The sequence below is a fragment of the Typopeltis vanoorti genome, chromosome 8 (assembly GCF_054136105.1).
Source record: "Typopeltis vanoorti isolate ZY-2024b chromosome 8, IOZ_Tvanoo_1.0, whole genome shotgun sequence".
Taxonomy (NCBI): domain Eukaryota; kingdom Metazoa; phylum Arthropoda; class Arachnida; order Uropygi; family Thelyphonidae; genus Typopeltis; species Typopeltis vanoorti.
In genome coordinates this window covers 74,620,464-74,640,520 of record NC_143556.1, presented here as the reverse complement: position 1 = coordinate 74,640,520, position 20,057 = coordinate 74,620,464, and the positions used below count along the sequence as shown (strand labels likewise).

Here is a 20,057-nt window from a genome sequence, read left to right as displayed (position 1 = left end):
GAAGGTGGGAAAGTGTTTCTCCTGATTTTTTTTAATCCTGAATAGAACACATGCATTAAGCAAACATACAAACTTTGCATATAGGATTAACCACCCTATCATAGCATTAACTCTACGAAGCCTGTCATAGCCAAGTTACTTAGCTGTTATAGATCACCGAGCCCAACATATGAAATGATTAGAAATGATTTTTTTTTTATTTCTAAAAAAAAAAAACACTTAAACTAAAAGCATTTTGATTCACATTATATTTACTAACTTCTCTCTCTTTCTCTCATTTCTTCAAAATAGTTTTGTATATACTTTGAAGTGTAATTCAAAATACTACTTAATTCAAATAATTATTTAATTCCAAACCATATTCCACCACAATGTTGGGAACAAGGTTTTCACTTGATGTTAACCATAAGCACTATATAACATGCTCAAATAGATAAACTAAGTTACATAAAATCCTGCCTCCTAAGTTCTAAGTGGGTTGGGGGATTTGTTGACCAAATAATTGCAAAACTGCTAATTATGGAAATGAAGAACAAGCGATTTTTAGAATTTTAATACTAAGTAATATATGTAACAAATCAGTCTAACTGCATATATAATGAATCCTGAAACATCTGATTTCAGATGTTAGAGTTTTGAAAGATCAGATAACTGGAAAGTTGCAAGTTACTATATCTGGAATAATGCAGTATACATGTAGGCAATGAAATACTTTAATTCAGTCTCCATATGAACACTTCATACTTCTTGGGATGTTTTAGTCATCCCAAGAAGTATAGTCATGTTGTCTCTTAGAACTTCTGAAAATGCAGTCGGATATTGTAATTTTCTTTACTTAAAAAAAAAAAAAAAAAAAAATACTGTGTTCTCATTTATATCTAGGCATCAAAAATGAAAGTACAGATTTATTTGATTACAAAAACAGAACTGTTTACTTCAACATTTTGAACTAAAAGCAATATTTAGTATTTGAATTATGAGTTCACACACACCAAATTAAAGCATTTACTGACCTGTTTTCAAAAAGGCATCAAATATTTGTTGTGATTATTGTCTCTTGTTTAGTATCATGCTATTTGTGACTATTTTGTTAAACACATGCAAACATAACATTTCACTTCATTAAACTATCATCGATACCTTAAGTTGTTCCACTTGACAAATATGGATGCCTTGAAAATATTCATATTTCTTGTCGCAATGAAATGGCATGACAGTGCTAAATCATGATATGATATTATTTATCAATGCCATGCACTAATCAGCTGCAACTTCTCATTCCATCATGTTAATTGTTCTTTTTCTCTTATTTCCACAACAAAATCTGGCATCCAATTCCATAATATTCCCTACATATTCTGCAGATGTGGAACTTAGTGATCACAGCAGATACATAATTTGGTTTATAGGTCTAAAACCACTTTAAAGTCATTAAAATCAAACTATCATACATTAATATTATAGATGGTAGAAAAGTTGAAGAGAAAGAAACCAGTTCTGCTTTGGAGTTAAAATGTAAAAAAGATATAGTAGCTGTTTAACAGATTTAGAAGAGTAGGGAAACTGATGTCAACTATAAGAGAATGTGACCATGGAAATATCTAAAACAATGCATGTAAAAAAGAAATTTGTGAGACAGGTCATTAACCAACCTGAATATCTTTAGGAAGTTCTTAGATATTCAAATGTGACCACCTAATGAGAATTTTAAAAGACCACTAAATGAATGTTCAACTCTTACATAGGATAATACAACTTCCTTCCAGGGGGAAAAATCATCCCACTTACATTAAAAAGAATATCGCTAATTATACTGTCTACCAATCATACTACAGTGCAGAATCTTTAGTACCTTTGTATAGATGTCTGTGGTTTAACTGTTAGAAAAATATATAAAACTTTGCTCTGTCATCTGCCATAATCCCATTCTTCTTAGCATCTGAACCAAGCACCCTTATTGGTGATTTCAGCATCATTCTTTATGTGATACTAAAACGACTTTAATGAAGACATCATGAGTAGATGGATAATCGGAACCTATTTATTTATTTTCTGATGCTAAAGACAGCCCTAGTCTCCAGCCATCTTGATGGAATATAGAGTACAATTCTGATCTTTGATGATGATAATAGAAACTCTCATAACAGATCATAGAAACTCTCATCAGCAGAAAGTACTTGATTGCTTCCCAAATAACCAACAGTGTCCTATCACATACACAATAAGATTTTGTATTCCTATTACCAAGTCTGTTACCAAACCTAGATGGAATTTCATAAAACTGATTGGAGATCTTTTGTGAAACAAACAAACTAACTTGAAGTGAATCAAATCTGTTGGTAGCAACTATGAGAGATTCATTAGGTTTACTGGGGGGCTATCAAGAGGTTATCTAAAAGAATACATCCCTAGATGAGATGATGAAAGTGAAAATTTCAAGAATTAAAGAACAATTTCAATGACTCTAAAGCTTCAAACTGTTATACTCTTGATAAGACCAGTAAAGGCAAAATTAATCAAGGCCTTGATTAATACCAAACTTCACACATTCAAGTATAATAAATTTAGTTTAATCCTTTATCCAAGTGTAAGCAAACAAAGTTAGCATCTGAAAATATCTTCAGGACTGAGGTAAGGTGGTACATCCCTTGGCAACTCGTAGCAAAGGTGGACCAAGCTCTCCTCACTCCTCGTCTCAGCATCTCCCATAATACAAAGCACGTCTCCTGGTGGACATGTATACTGCTATGCATTAAGGGAAGGGCCACTACCCAGACCGGTTTTAACCTTTATTGAGGTCTCGTCAGGTGCTGAGACAATGAGTGATGAGAGCTTGGTCCATTTTTGCTGTGAGTTGCCAAGGGATGTACCACCCTACCTCAGTCCTGAAGATATTTTCAGGACTGAGGATTACACTTGGATAAGGGATTAAACTAAATGTATTATAGTCTAACCAAGTGCAAAATAAACTTCCAACATCTTTCTCTAAATCCAGTGTAATTTAATAATAAGTTGCCGATTGACAACTTATTATTAAATTAATAATAATTTGCCAACCAGCAACTTAATAATAAGCTATGGAGAGGTCATATTTACCTATACGAGTTGCCAACCGACAACTCGTAATAGGTAAATACGACCTCTCCGTAGCTTCTGCCTTAGTATCACCACTCTGTGTCTGCCTACCACTGACGAGACCTCAATAAAGGTTGAAACCGGTCTGGGTAGTGGCCCTTCCCTTAATGCATAGCAGTACACATGTCTGCAAGGAGATGTGCTTTGCATTATGGGAGATGCTGAAACAAGGAGTGATGAGAGCTTGGTCCACCTTTGCTACGAGTTGCACCACCTTACCTCAGTCCTGAAGATATTTTCAGGCACAAACTTTGTTTGCTTACACTTTGATAAAGGATTAAACTAAATTTATTATGTCTAACCAATAGCAAAATAAACTTCTAACATTCAAGTACTAAAGACTGATTTTTAATAAGACTTGATTTCCAGCATTAGGTCTTTCAGCAGCTTAGGACATTTGATAATAGGGACTAATCCTATAAACAAGCATTTCTCAACCTTTCTAAGCCCAAGGACCAGTAATATACCTAAAAAAATTCTACGGACCACTAAGTTACAGAGGCGTAACTGGGGGGGGGGGGGGGGGGGGGCACCCTGGGCAGCACTTTTTTGGCATTTAAGAAATCTTGCCATACTGTCTATGGCAATAAAAAACTATATTGTTTTCACTTCACCCCTCTTTTATTATTAGTCATTTTGCCACTACAAATTTAGCGGCAGCATGACGAATAATAAAAGAGGGGGGGTGAAGTGAACAACAATATAGTTTTAATGCTTCTGCCTTTGAACATTCTGATGCTATTTATTGGTAGTTTTAAGTCTCCATTTGATTTCAATAATTTTTACTTATTTTACTTATTCAATTTGAATTTGTTTCGTTTGGATAATTAAAAAATATGTATTTATTCAATTAATTTAAGTCTGCCTGAGGACCACCTGTCCCATCGTCGCAGACGACAGGTTGAGAAACACTGCTATAAATAATACGCTGTCGGTCAGACGGATTCGGGTATATCCTAATGTCTCCAAAAGTAAATTCCATAAGCTGGTTGAAAGCTGTATAACTGAGAGGAGACCTCCACATAGCCTTTAAATGAATGCAGAGAAGCGACCAGGGCTTCTGATCTAATGTCCAATCCTCACCTTCTCGTGGTGCATCCTGTTGGGTATCTACCTGGATACTTAACGAACAAGGATGGGATTTAGCTGACCAAATTGTATTCCTATTGGCTTAAACCAATATACAAAATGATGGTACAGCACGACTAAATTTCATGCCGGCTGGGGCGTCGCCCAGTTAAACAAGGGCCCATTTTCACCAGGGAACCAGGGCGAACAGCGAAAAGTCAGCTACTGGAACAAATCTGAAAGCACACCCAACTCAACATCACCAGAGTTAAAGATCGGTACTACGAACATAAGAAGCCTGAATGGCAAAGAAATAGAGCTAGCTGAGGAATTAGATAAGTACCAAATCGACATAACAGGGGTGAGTGAAACAAAAAAGACAAAAACTGGTGAGAGCTTTCTGAGCAATGAATACAAAATGTTATATTCAGGTAATGATAATCACGGAAAAGAAGGAGTAGCCATAGTATTCAACACTAAATACGACACTAATCTTCTTGAATGGCACGCAGTCTCAAGTAGAGTAATGGGGGCAAATATCAGAATGGGGGAACTGGACAATGAGACTTATTTGTGCCTATGGTCCCACAGAAGGCTCCACTAAGGTAGAAGTGGAAGAATTTTTTGAGGCTCTAGAGAAAAATACTGATACAATGAAAAAGGAAAAGTTGGTCCTTGTTGGGGATCTAAATAGAGTAGGAAGTGATTGTCAGACATACAAAAATGTTTTGGGAAAATTTGGAGAAAAGAGCAAAGCTAATAATAATGCCAAATACTTGTTGGATTTCTGCTCAGGACAGGGACTGGTTATTACTAACACCATGTTCCAACATAAAAATGTGCACAAATTCACATGGAATAAGAAAAGTCTCACTGACTATGTTATTGTTGATAGTGATGTTTTCTCCCATTGCAGGACACCAGTGTACAGAGGATTTGAAATTGGAGGCGATCACTATTTAGTCTTGAGCAGGATAAAATTGAATTTCATATTGAAAAGAATGACATGCAAGAAAGTTTTAAAGCAAATAAAAGTTCAGTAGCTCTCAGATGCGAACTGTAGACTAAAATACACACAGATTATTGAAGAAAAAATGAAAGGGTTTGAGAACAAGAACCAAACCTTGGAGATTCAGTTGCAAACCTTGAAGAAAACCCTGATTGACTAACCAAGAGAGGCATGTGGTGAGGTTGTCTGCAAGGATAGAAAAATCAGAACTACATGGTGGACACAGGAAGTTAAAGAGGCAGTAAAGGAAAAGAAGAAAACATATCAAAAGTTCCTGCCAAACAAGTCAGCTTGTGTTCTTAGAGAATATAGAGACAAATGTAATAAAGCTAAACACTGTGTAAAACTAGCTAAAGGAGTTAGAGATGATAAAGGTGACATGAAAAAGGGAGAAAAAGATATCCTTGAAGTATGGACTAATTATTTCGAAAAATTGCTAAATGAAAAAAGCAGTGATATCACAGTGGTAAAAACACTCAACAGGCATACTGCCAGGAATACATATCTATACTTGAAGTAGAAAAAGCCATCAAAGGCTTGAAATGTGGAAAGGTAGCAAGAGTAGATGATATTCGACCAGAAATGCTGAAGTATGGTGGTATAAAAGTCTTACAGTGGCTGCACTGCATAGTTCAGAAGACCTGGACAGAGGAACGAATTCCTGATGATTGGAGTAGAGCTCTAATAGTACCCATATATAAAAAGGGAAATAAAACTGAATGTGAGAATTACAGAGATATTTCCCTACTAAGTTTTCCGGGCAAGATTTATGCCAATATACTTGAGAAACTGGTTGAGAAGAATTGTGGAAGAAAAGCTTGGCGAAGACCAAGCTGGATTCAGACCTAACAGAGGCTGCCAGGATCAGATCTTCACTTTACGACAGTTAGTTGAGAAAGCATGGGAATATAACAAAGATCTGTATTTAAGTTTTGTCTATCTGGAAAAGGCATACGACAAGGTGCCAAGAGGGAATTTATTCAATACACTACAGTTATATGATGTGAATGGGGCATTATATCAAGCAATATTTAATCTTTATTTGAGTTGCAAGTCAACAGTTAGAATTGAAGGAAATACAGGAAGATGGTTTAATGTTAAATCTGGTGTCAGACAAGGATGTACATTATCCCTCTCTGTTATTCATTATCTATATGGATCACATTATGAAGGAAAGTGGTATTATACCTGATATATCAAAATTGGAGATGTTAATTTCAGCTCTTTACTTTATGGAGATGATGTTATACTTCTAAATAAATCCACTACAAGTTTGCAAGATTCCCTCACTAAATTGAATAACTGTTGTAATAGATATGGTATGAAGGTCAGCAATAAAAGGAAAAAGACAATGAAAATAGGCAGAAGCATTGAAAATATCAACTGCATTTGAACGGAGAACCTGTGGAACAAGTAAAACATTTCACCTACTTAGGCATGATTTTTAGTGAAGATGGTAAAAAAAATATGGAAATAGACAACAGAATCAACAAAGCTGGTATCGTAGGAAGTCAAATGAATAAATTTATATGGAATAAGAGAGAAATTAGTCATAACACTAAATTAGCTGTATACAAGACAGTGTTCAAACCAATTTTAACTTATGGATCTGAGAGCTGGGTTAGAAGTAAAATACTTGACCAAAGATTAGAGACCACAGATATGAGAGTCCTGAGAAAGATTAGCTGCGTGAACGGATGGTATCAATGGCAAAATCATATTAAAAATGAGTATATTAGGAAAGAACTTGACATTGTCAGCATCGAGGAATGCATTAGCAGAGCTAATCTCAGGTGGTATAGTCACTTAAACAGAAAGGGAGAGGAAAGATTAGCAAAACAAGTGTTCTCTATCAGGTGGCAAGAAAAAGATCCAGAGGAAGACCAAGACATAGGTGGATTCAATACCACACTGTACATGAATTCTTACTCAGAATTCATGTACAGTGTGGTATTGAATTGCTAAAGTATGTTATAGCCTGATAGTTCTTGAATCTAGAATAAGATTAATGCTTATACAGGAATGTTAGTTGAATAGGATGAAGTTAGAAGTTTAACTAGTTGTATAAATTGTCTCACATTGTTTAAGACTAGGAGTAATAAGGTTATGTCTGGTTAATCAACTTTCAATTTGTAGGAGAGATCCCGTTTTGTTAAGTGATCTTAATAATTGTATATCATATTAGAGCAATGAATAAACCTTTCTTTTTCTTACCTAACAAATTGCCTGATCTGTGAACTCAATGCACCACTCATAAAAATAGAACCAGTGCGAGTTAAAATTTAGGATAGCTATGACTGCAGTAAGAGTAAAAATATACGAGGTTTGTGTAATTGGAAAATTTAATTGCTTGGTCATCGAATAGTGTGTCATTCTGAGTGTTAATTTCCTGACAAGGAAAATTCTCTTGTCTAAGAATTTGAATGGCGCAGCTTTAACAAACAAATTTTTTCAAATTCTGATACTGAGTTAATTTCAGATTTGTATCAAAGAAATTTGGCTCTATCCGGGGGCAATTTCTTTGTCTACCAAGTTTTGCACACGTGAGTAATTTTAGTAGTGGCCATAGAACGAAAAGGGTGAAAGCAAGCGCGAGAATTTATGCCAAGTAATAGGGACATTCAAATAATAATAACAATTAAAAGAAAAAAAACAAATAACACATAAAACAATTAAGGAAAGAAGTAAAAAATTTAACATGTTCAACCAAATTTTAACTTAAGGGTTTGGGAATTGAAGAAAAACTTGCAACAACAGATATAAAAATTCTGAAGAAAGTTGGGAGGGCAAACAAACAGTATCGATGAAGCATATTAAAAATATCAGAAGAGAACATTGTCAATATTCAATAATGTATAAGTAGAGCTAATTTAAGATGGCCTGGTCACTTAAAAACAGAATGAGAGATGTAAGATTAGTAAAACAAGTGTTTGAAGTAAAGCAAAAGCTGCAGAAAAAACATGCATGAGAAGAACAAGACATAAGCATTTGATAGAGAACAGATCATATCAAATCAGAGACCCAACAAATTTTGGAAGAAAGTGATAGGAAACTAATCATGAAACAGCATATCATCATAATATGGAAAACCTCTACAAGTCTATTGTACACAAAAATCTCCTGCACACAACTCTAACCAGAGAAATCTCAGCCCAAAGGAACAACAGTGTTATAATGGAAATAATTTTTTTTTTTTTTTAAGCTTGGCATTGATACTGTAAAACTTGGGTTGGAACTTTCATACTTCGTTACAGTAGTGACTTTTTAAGACAAGCAGTTCATCTCTGTACTATTTCTGAATAATGCAAATGTGTACCATTATAGTGCTGCTGCAAAAATGCTAAGACTGTTATGATTGCATCAGTTAATTTCAATGATGATACCAACATACTTGTATGAATTAAATGCGGCAAGGTTTTTTTTAAAAAAAAAAAAGTATATTATTACTACTGTAGACCTCCAGGGAGTCAGGGACTAAATGAAGGAGGCTACATATCACCCATACAAGCTGTCACCTTTCTTGGATTCATTCATTCACACTACCTATGCTGGTGACCTCCAAAGGTAATCCACTCCAATCACACAGTGCTCTATAAAAGAAAAATGTTGCTCTTACTACTTTCTTGCTGTATTCATTTTCAACTTCTGTGGATGCCTTCTTGTCCATACCCTACGCTCCATATTAAAAATTCCATCTACTGACATCCAGTTTGAACCCTTCAGAAGTTTAAAAGGTTTCTATCATATCATCTCTCTTTTTTTTTTTTTAATATTTACTAGTGTCTGCACTCACAAATTCTTATTTGTGTCTCAATAGCATCTTTAATGCTATCCTTTGCACCTACTCAAACATATCTGTATCATCTCTAAAAGGAGACTAGATCTGTGCATATCTGACCAGACAAGATATTACCTCACCTGGAGTGAGGTTATATTATGATCATGTAAAGACACAAAATTACTTCCTTATATGCCAATGTTCATTTTAGCATTGCAATTATCCTCTGAGTTGTATTTGCATTCATCGCTATATGGCCCACGAACTTCAACTGCCTATCTACTAAGCTCTAAGATCCCTAACCTGATCGATGTTTCTCACATAATCCCACCAATATAATATGCCACTGGATATCCTATCACACCAAAGTGCATCTAAATTTACTAACATTAGCTAACATCCATGTTTACATGTCCACAATTCCAGCCTATTCAAATCATGTCAGTCACATTCTGGATTACTCTGCCTTCAGCAAATAGCTGTGTCTTCTTGTAAATCCTTCTCAATGCCATTAATCTGAAGATTGATTAGATACATTATACATCAATTGTCACCTTAAATTTTGTAGACTCATTCCCCATACACAATTTTTGATATGTCAGCTGGCCATCCTGTTATCCAAGTTAACAGTTTATAATCCAATCCTATATTTCCCAACTTATGTAACAGCCTTCTATGCTATATCCTGTCAATAACCTTAGCAAAATCCCAAAACATCATGATGAAGCTATTCCTCTTGTCTAACTCAACCATAACAAACTGTTAACATGGCCTTACCTTAGTAAACCATGGTATTCTTTGCAGAGTATACATTCTCTATCAGTCCGTTTCTGTATATTTAGAGATAACTTGTGGAAAGAAAAACTGAATTTAAAATAATTTTTTTTTTTTAAATGCTACTTCACTTCACAATGACTTACTCAAGTTGATCTACAATTAAACAAAGTGTGCTAAATTAGATGCTAAATATGGAAATAATAATGAAGTATATGAAACTTTGGCTATAATAGACTTAGATTATCGAAATGTGTAGCCTAACACAAGTAAGAACAAGGACTTTGTTACAGAGGAATTTTACAGCCAATAAAATTACTGCTAATTTATATTTGCATTTCAAGTTACTATAACCTTACCACACCTTTTAACCAGGTAGTCCAATTTCTGGGTGAACATGGTACTTATAATATACAACCTGAATCTTATTTCTTTCTTTCCCTTTTTTTTTTGTGTGTGTGGGGGGGGAGTTTGGACTCAATCTTGGCAGTTTCACTTGTCCACCCAATTCCCATGAACTTTTTTTTTAAATCACAACATATCCTTTAGAAATAAGGCAGAAACTATTTTATGTGAGATCAACAAAGTTTATCTCAAAATGCTTGTCTGCCATATAAGATTTTAAAATGGAATGTATGAATACCCTAGAGGTTATAGATTACTGTCACCTTACCAGTAGTTCTTCCTCTTAGAATTTATACTTAATTATAAACCCATGCTGTTTGTTCAATTCTTAAGCAAGTAACTCTCACACACGATGGAAAGTATTTTAAAATTTAATCAGTTTTCATTTTATCTTTAATAAGTATAATGCAGAGAAAAAGCTGATACAGGTGAATATTAAATTTAGAATGCATGATGACAAAGCCAGAAGAAATGCATATCAAATGATTTAAAGCTAAGAAATACAATATAAGCTAAAACTCATTTTATTCCCAATAAAACCTCACACAGATACTACCCATACTAGAAAAAATATCTAATTCTAGTGTCGAATGAGATTTTAAATATCAAGATGGCAAAAATAATTTAATGTCATTAACTCAGATATACTAAATGAAGTTCAAATAAATTCAAACCTTATGGATGGAAGCCAAATTACTGTGTGCATCAGCAAAAGCAGGATTAATCTGGATTGCCCTTGAATAGCATTGCAAAGCACCCTGAATATCTCCCATCTCCTTCAGTGTATTGCCCATATTTGAGTATGCATCTGCAAATGTTGGGGAAATCCTAGAGAAAAGATATCATAACAATCAGATAAAACTGACAAATTTTAATCATAATGCAGCTATTCATTTTATATACACACTACCGGTATTATAGTGTTTCAGGAATATAGCTGTGATTGTAAATTAGACAATTTTAAAGAACCCTTTAATTAACTTTTGATGATGATTCTGAGCTTAACTCAAGCTCACCAACCTACAGAAACTTATGTCTAATTGATACATTATATACAGATTTCTGTTTAACCATGAAATGAAATTTGAGGCAAAAAAAATTACTAGAGGCCACTTCACGATATCTTTATTAATTAATTTTCTTGGATACCACACAAAGAATAGAGCAACAGGAAGGCTATAGAATTCATACTTGCATATAAGACAAACAAAAACTAACCAAATGAATAGTCAAAGAAACAAAGTATTTATTTCCATTCACAACATTCTGTATTAATGCAAAGAATACAGAAACACAATGCAGTTATGTTTCTGTATAAGCATGCGACTGCCAACACTAATAATTTTCAATTCCCTGCATATAGTTCAGTGAGATATGATTCAGGAACAGCCTTCATTAAATGCTACAGTCAATTGCTACACGAAGCAAGAATTCTGTTTGTCTTTACAAACTTCTCAGAGACAGTGATCTCATTTCTGACAATGTCTAAGGACCACAGTTATGCCTCTTACACAAGCAATGTAGATTATTTTTCCACTCATTAAACATCTGGAATATCTAACATTTTGGCAAACTAATCAGCTCTGCTGTTTTCAAAATCGTGGCTCCAGCCAGATGGGCACCCACAATAAGCCCTTTATTAACTTAAAGATCCTATGTTTTAATCATTGTGATGAATACTATTGATATTACAGATTAGCAGCATATTAAGTAGTTGTCTAGAACATGTGGCAATGCACAGACCAAGTATTTTGCATATACACTATGCGACAATTTTGTAACTCTGCATAAAGGTTTCTAATTCAGCAGTTGGTATGTGTAGTATAAGGGCATTAAAGTATCAGACATTAAAGGGGGTGCTTAAGCTGTATAACTGAGAGGAGAATTCCACATAGCCTTTAAAGGAATGCGGAGAACCGACCAGGTCTACTGACCTAATGTCCAACCCTCACCTTCTCGTGGTGCACCCTGTTGGGTATCTACTTGGATACTGAACGAACGAGGATGGGCTGGCAATTTGGGATTTAACCGACCAAATTGTATTCCTATTGGTTAAATCAAAACACAAAATGATGGTACAACATGACAAAATTTCATGCCGGCTGGGGCATCGCCTGGTTAAACAAGGCCTCTGTTGTTTTCGCAAGGAAACCAAGGCGAACAGCGAAAACTCAGCTACTGGAATAAATCTGAAAACACACCCCAACTCAACATCACCAGAGTCAAGGATTGGTACTATCAACGTAAGAAGCCTGAATGGCAAAGAAATGGAGCTAGCTGAGGAATTAGATAAGTACCAGATCAACATAATAGGGGTGACTGAAACAAAAAAAACAAAAACTGGTGAGATCTTTCTGAGCAATAAATACAAAATGTTATATTCAGGCAATGACAATCAAGGAAAAGAAGGAGTAGCCATAGTATTCAACACAAAATGCGAGGCTAATCTTCTTGAATGGCAGTCAGTCTGAAGTAGAGTAATGTGGGCAAATATGAGAATGGGGAACTGGACGAGACTTATTTGTGCCTATGGTCCCACAGAAGGTTCTACTAAGGTAGAAGTGGAGGAATTTTTTGAGGCTTTAGAAAAAGCAACTGACACAATGAAAAAGGAAAAGTTGGTCCTAGTTGGGGATCTAAATAGCAGAGTAGGAAATGATTGTGAGACATACAAAAATATTTTGGGAAAATTTGGAGAAAAGAGCAAAGCAAATAATAATGGCAAATACCTGTTGGATTCCTGCACAGGACATGGACTGGTTATTATTAACACCATGTTCCAACATAAAAATGTGCACAAATTCACATGGAGAGAAGAGGCAATGAATAAGAAAAGTCTCATTGACTATGTTATTGTTGATAGTGATGTTTTCTCCCTGGTGCAGGACACCAGAGTGTACAGAGGATTTGAAATTGGAAGTGATCACTATTTAGTCTTGAGCAGGATAAAATTGAATTTCATATTGAAAAGAATAACATGTAAGAAAGTTTTAAAGCGAATAAAAGTTGAGCAGCTCTCAAATATGAACTGTAGACTAAAATACACAAAGATTATTGAAGAAAAAATGAAAGAGTTTGAGAACAGGAACCAAACCTTGGAGATTCTGTGGCAAACTCTGAAGAAAACATTGATTGATTCTGCCAGAGAGGCATGTGGTGAGGTTGTCTGCAAGGATAAAAAAATCAGAACTCCCTGGTGGACACAGGAAGTTAAAGAGGCAGTAAAGGAAAAGAAGAAAACATATCAAAAGTTCCTGGCAAATAAGTCAGCTTGTGCTCTTAGAGTATATAGAGACAAATGTAAGAAAGCTAAACACTGTGTAAAACTAGCTAAACAAAAGTCATGGGAGGACTTTGACAAGAATATAGAAAATAAATATCAAGAAGGTGGCAAAATATTCTGGAGGTTGTTGAAGAAGCTTAGGAATGGAGGAAAGAGTACTGTAAAAGGAGTTAGAGATGATACAGGTGAAATGAAAACAGGAGAAAAAGATATCCTTGATGTATTGAGTAATTACTTCCAAAAATTGCAAAATGAAACAAGCAGTGATAGCACAGTGGTAAAAAACACTCAGCATGCATACAGTCAGGAATACATATCCATACTTGAATTAGAAAAAGCCATAAAAGGCTTGAAATGTGGAAAGCCAGCAGGAGTGGATGATATTCAACTAGAAATGCTGAAATATGGTGGTATAAAAGTCTTACAGTGGCTGCACTGCATAGTTCAGAATGCCTGGACAGAGGGAAGAATTCCCAATGATTGGAGTAGAGCTCTCATAGTACCTATATATAAAAAAAGGGAAATAAAACTGAATGTGAGAATTACAGAGGTAAATATCCCTATTGAGTGTTCCTTGTAAGATATATGCAAGTATACTTGAGAAACGGTTGAGAAGAATTGTGGAAGAAAAGCTTGATGAAGAACAAGCTAGATTCAGGTCAAATAGATCAGATCATCACTTTACGACAAATAGTGGAGAAATCATGGGAATATAACAAAAATCTGTATTTAAGTTTTGTCGATTTGGAAAAGGCATATGACAAGGTGCCAAGAGAGAAGCTATTCAATACATTACAGTTATATGGTGTCAATGGGGCATTATATCAAGCAATACTTAGTCTTTATTTGAGTTGTAAGTCAGCAGTTAGAATTGAAGGAAGTACAGGAAGATGATTTAATGTTAAATCTGGTGTGAGAAAATGTAAATTATCCCCTCTGTTATTATCTATATGGATCGCATTTTGAAGGAAAGTGGTATTAAACGTGATATCAAAATTGGAGATGTTAATGTCAGCTCTTTGCTTTATGCAGACGATGTTATACGTCTAAATAAATCTGCTACAAGTTTGCAAGATTCTCTGACTAAATTGAATAACTGTTGTAATAGATATGATATGAAGGTCAGCAATAAAAAGACAAAGACAATGAAAATAGGCAGACTCATTGAAAATGACAAGTGTGTTGTGAATAGAGAACCTGTGGAACAAGTAAAACATTTCAGCTACTTAGGCACGATTTTTACTGAAGATGGCAAATTAAATATAGAAATAGACAACAGAATCAGCAAAGCTGGTATGGTAGGAATTCAATTGAATAAATTCATATGGAATAAGAGAGAAATTAGTCTGAACATTAAATTAGCTGTGTACAAGACAGTGTTCAAACCAGTTTTAACTTATGGATCTGAGAGCTGGGTCAGAAGTAAAACACTTGACCAAAGACTAGAGATTGCAGATATGAGAGTCCTGAGAAAGATTAGAGGCATGAACAGATGGCATCAATGGCAATATTATATTAAAAACGAGAATATTAGGAAAGAACTTGACATTGTCAGCATCCAGGAATGTGTTAGCAGAGCTAATCTCAGGTGGTGGTCACTTAAACAGAATGGGCGAGGAAAGATTAGCAAAACAAGTATTCTCTGCCAAGTTGGCAGGAAAACGACCCAGAGGAAGTCCAAGATATAGGTGGATTGATACGGTACAAAGTGCCTTAGATGATAGAAATATAAGATCTGATAATGTTGGAGTCTTGACAAGTAACAGACTGATTTGGAGGAAAATTGTAGATAGGATGTTAGTAATGATGTAAATTTTTCATGTAGTACTATCATATCCTATAGACCTCTTGAGGGTACATGGCAGGAATTTGATGATGATGAAGTATCAGACATCAAGGAATCTTGTTACAGAGATCAAATGGTCTTCAAGACACTTTCAGGCCTTCAATAAGCAAGACTGGCAACAAATTATTGAGCTAAAACATACTACCATTGCAATTACATTTTAATCACTTAACAAAAATGCTCTTTTAAGAATACCAACTAAGTTTCTATTTGAAATTCATCATAGAAAAGCTTTTCCTCTATGTTTTTCAATGACTGCATTTATAAACAGTGGGCTTCAGGGAAGTTCACAATTTCAACTATAATTACACTTATCAAAACAGTTTAAAAACATCAGCAATACTGCAACAAAAATTGCATAACCATCATCATCAAATTCCTGCCATGTACCCTCAAGGGGTGTACAGGATATGATAGTACTACATGAAAAAAATTACAGAATTACTAACTTCCTATCTACAATTTTCCTCCAAAGTCTGTTACTTGTCAAGACTCCAACATTATCAGATCTTATATTTCTGTCATCTAAGGCACTTACTTTGTACTGTATCAAACCACCTATATCTTGGTCTTCCTCTGGGTCGTTTTGCTGCCAACCTGGCAGAGAAAACTTGTTTTGCTAATCTTTCTTCACCCATTCTGTTTAAGTGACCATACCACCTGAGATTAGGTCTGCTAATGCATTCCTGGATGTTGACAATGTCAAGTTCTTTCCTAATATCCTCGTTTTTAATATGATATTGCCATTGATGCTATCTGTTCACGCCTATAATCTGTCTCAGGACTCTCATATCTGTGGTCTTTTGCATAACCTAGTAGTTTAAATCACATTTATTTCCAGAGTTTACATTCAAAGATCAAGTAGTAAATATCATTTGAAATCTATCACAAGATTTAAAATGTTTAAAAATACTACATGAAAAAAATTGCATCTAAATAAGAAAGTATTTTACTTGATATATAGGTTCTCCACTAAGAATGCTGTTGATATTTTCACATTCCTGCCTATTTTTAGAGTATTTTTATTGCAGTTTTCATATTAAGAATTTGTATAGGAGTTATTCAAATTTAGAGTCTGCAAGACTTCCACTGATTTATTTAGGAATACAGAATTATCAGCATAAAGTAGATACTGAGTTGAATACTTCCAACTTTGATATCTGATTTACAATACTCAATGTTATTCGCAACAGATGGACAACAGACAAATGTGAATAGATATGCAAGACAAGGGTGCATGATGATTTAACATTAAATCATCTGTACATCTTTCAATTTTAAAAATGACATGCAAATTAAGTACAGGCTATATATTGCTCTTAAAATGGACTGATAACATCAAAAAATGGACAAATTCCTCCCTTTCTCAACTGATATCAAGAACAAGAGACCGAGATGATTGGAGGAGGCTAACAAAGAATATCACCTACCAGCCACAAGTTACCCAACAGTCCATTTAGGACTACCGGGAGAGAAAGAAGAAAGATATTGTTCTGTATGATGTCCTATTTACATCATATAACAGCAGCATTTTGAACAGCAGACGTAATTACACCAAATATCCAGAATCTTTACACCACTATCATTTTTGATTCCTTTTCATTAATTTTTCTCTATTTGCTCCACCCCCCCCCCCCCAAACACTCCAAAATATTTTGTCACCTTTGTATTTATTTTTTATTAGCTACTTTTATAGTTTTTTAAAATATTCCTATATATTCTCTCTGAGAACCTACTAACTTATTTGCCAAAAACTTCAATTCTAGTAGCAAGGCTTATACGTTCGTTAGACATAACTGGTAATTAGTTTACGGAATTAACAACGCAAATGAAGTATATTAATTAAAGGTAACTTTAATGAATCACTTCTATATTTCGGCAAAGTCACATTGCCATCTTCAGGAACATAAAGATATGGTATGTGCATGCAGGCACAAACACAAAGCAAATGAGGAAGAAAGCAAGAAACTAATATTGTTCCTAAAGTCCTAATGGTGCCCTCTTGCGGGCTAATTTGATAGTCTTGGCTGTTGGGCCGAAGTTCTCATAATGTAAGTCTCCCAAATTTGGGGTAGTTTCATGCACCCAAATTTGTTGAGGTTAGGAACGTTTTTTAGAGCTGCTGAAGATTCTTTGAATAATCTTTCGTATTTAAACTTGCTGCGATGAATTATTTTTGTTTTTTTCCAACGAATTTTATGGTGGGTATCTAAGGCATGGTCTGCCAGCCCAGAGCGGCTGTACTGGTGAAACCAGATGTAATCTTTGTGTTCTGAAATCCTGATATTAGTTGTTCTGCCTGTTTGGCCAAAGTAGGACAATTTGCAGCTGCAAGGGACCTGGTATACACCAGGTAGGTCTAGGGGAAGTGGTTGGTCTTTGGTAGAGCGGATAAGGGATGCCAACTTTTTATATGGTCTGTAACAGGAAGTAAGGTCATATTTTTTGAGGATATTGGTTATTTTCTCAGAGGTGCCCTGGATGTAGGGGATGGTGATAGACTTGGTGTAATCTTTATTGTGGAGGGGGGTTGTGGTTTACTGGTTTTAGTATTTTTTGGATTTTTTTGGAGTTATAGCCATTGGCTAAGAAAGTGTTGAGGATGTGGTTTAGTTCAGTAGTCAGGGCCTTGTCATCTGAGCAGATTAATTTTGCCCTGTTATATAGTGTTTTTATAACCCCATATTGTTGTGAGGGGGGGGGGGGGGGGGGGAGATTGCTGGTGAATGTATCGGCCAGTATGGGTGGGTTTTCTGTAAACAGAGAAAACCAAAGATCCATTAAGCTGGCGGGTGATTAAAGTGTCTAGGAAGGGGAGGGTGTTGTTTTCCTCTTTTTCTAAGGTGAACTGGACTCTGGGGTGTTGGCTGTTTAAGTGTGTTAGGAAGGAGTGGAGTGTGTCTGAGCCATGTGGCCAAATAGCAAACACATCATCCACATAACGAAGCCAAATAGTGGATTTTTGTGGGGCAGAGTTTAAGGCTTTCTCTTCAAACGTCTCCATAAAGAAATTGGCCAAGGGTGGGGAAAGTGGTGAACCCATGGCTGTCTCCTCTATCTGTTTGTAGAACTTTCCTTGCCAAACGAAATAGCCTGAGTTCATTGTGAACTGAAATAGGGCTGAGATATCGGGAGAAAACTTGGCTTGAATGAGCTCAAGGGTTTCTTTGAGTGGGACATTAGTGAATAGGGAGGAGACGTCAAAACTGACCATTATGTCAGTGTGTTGGAGTATGAGGTTTTCTATACTGGCTTTAACGTGGGCTGAGTTTTTTTTATGTGTGATGGTGTGTTGCCAGTGTAGTGTGTGAGCGTTTTGGCTAAATGTTTGGCTAATTTATATGTGGGGGAATCAATGCCATCCACTATGGGACGCAATGGCACATTTTGTTTATGTATTTTATTAGTTTCAATATTAGTTTCTTGCTTTCTTCCTCATTTGCTTTGTGTTAGTGCCTGCGTGCACATACCATATCTTTATGTTCCTGAAGATGGCAATGTGACGTTGCCGAAATATAGAAGTGATTCTTTAAAGTTACCTTTAATTAATATACTTCATTTGCGTTGTTAATTCCGTAAACTAATTACCAGTTATGTCTAACCAACGTATAAACCTTGCTACTAGAATCATGATCATCCACTGAGATGCAATCGCACGAAAGGCCCGTCAATACGGCAAATTGAGGTTGAAGATATCGAGGCAAATAAATCGTCTGACGTTCCTAAAACGCTGCCGGGATAACAAAGTGATCCCTAATTGTGTCAAATTGAAGCACCGTTTTACTTCAGAGAAAGCTCTACGCATTTATAACCACACTAGCTTCGCCCTGTTAAGAGAACAAATTACCGCGACGCGCGTTCTCCTTGCCGACGAAAACAAAACCTTACGGGCGCTAGAGGAAGAGCTTTCGAATACACTCTGCCATGATCTATGGTCGATACTTCATGACATCTCATGCTCATCGGCAAGAAAAGAATTCGAAAAAATACGTAGTCGGCACGTAAAAAAATATGAAAACCTGACGAAGAATTCTACTTCCTTACCACAGCCACCACTCAACACTGTAGTCAACCTCTCGTCGGCAGTTTTAAAGCCTGAAGCACTCACCGCACTTTCACGTGGTCACAATTTCGCCCTAGCTCCTAAAAGGATACCTGCTGAAGAAATCATGATCCAAATAGAGCGTGGGATTCACAACCTACCTAACCATATTGCCAACAACGTAAGACTGGATGTAGTCGGTGTTCTGACTAAAGCCAAACCTCCAAAAACCAACTTATCCATAAACGAATACGCAGCCCTACAAGAATTGAAAAACAACAAAAAAAAAAGTAATCACCAAAGCTGATAAGGGAAGCGCCACTGTGGTGCGCAATCAAAAAGACTACAAAGGTAAACTAAATGCTTTAGTACTAGACCGTACTACTTACCTCCCCATTGAATACAATCCGACCAGCTCTCAGATTAGAACTCTCCACAGACTCCTTAAGAAAGTCACTTCTTGGCCTGTGGAAGTCACCAACAAACTTAAACTTTATAACTCTAGACCCCCCCCCCCGATCATATGGACTCCCAAAAATACATAAACAAAATGTGCCATTGCGTCCCATAGTGGACGGCATTGATTCCCCCACATATAAATTAGCCAAACATTTAGCCAAAACGCTCACACACTACACTGGCAACACACCATCACACATAAAAAACTCAGCCCACTTCAAAGCCAGTATAGAAAACCTCACACTCCAACACACTGAC

General features: G+C 35.7%; 1 protein-coding gene across 1 annotated transcript in view; it reads right to left on the bottom strand.

Annotated features, from left to right (window-relative positions):
• sxc (O-linked N-acetylglucosamine (GlcNAc) transferase sxc) overlaps nucleotides 1–20,057 on the bottom strand; it is a 176,352-nt gene that overhangs the window by 59,618 nt on the left and 96,677 nt on the right. Inside the window, exon 11 of the mRNA XM_090397287.1 lies at nucleotides 10,844–10,997. Coding sequence (XP_090253413.1) covers nucleotides 10,844–10,997 — 154 coding nt within the window. The remainder of the gene's footprint in view (nucleotides 1–10,843; nucleotides 10,998–20,057) is intronic.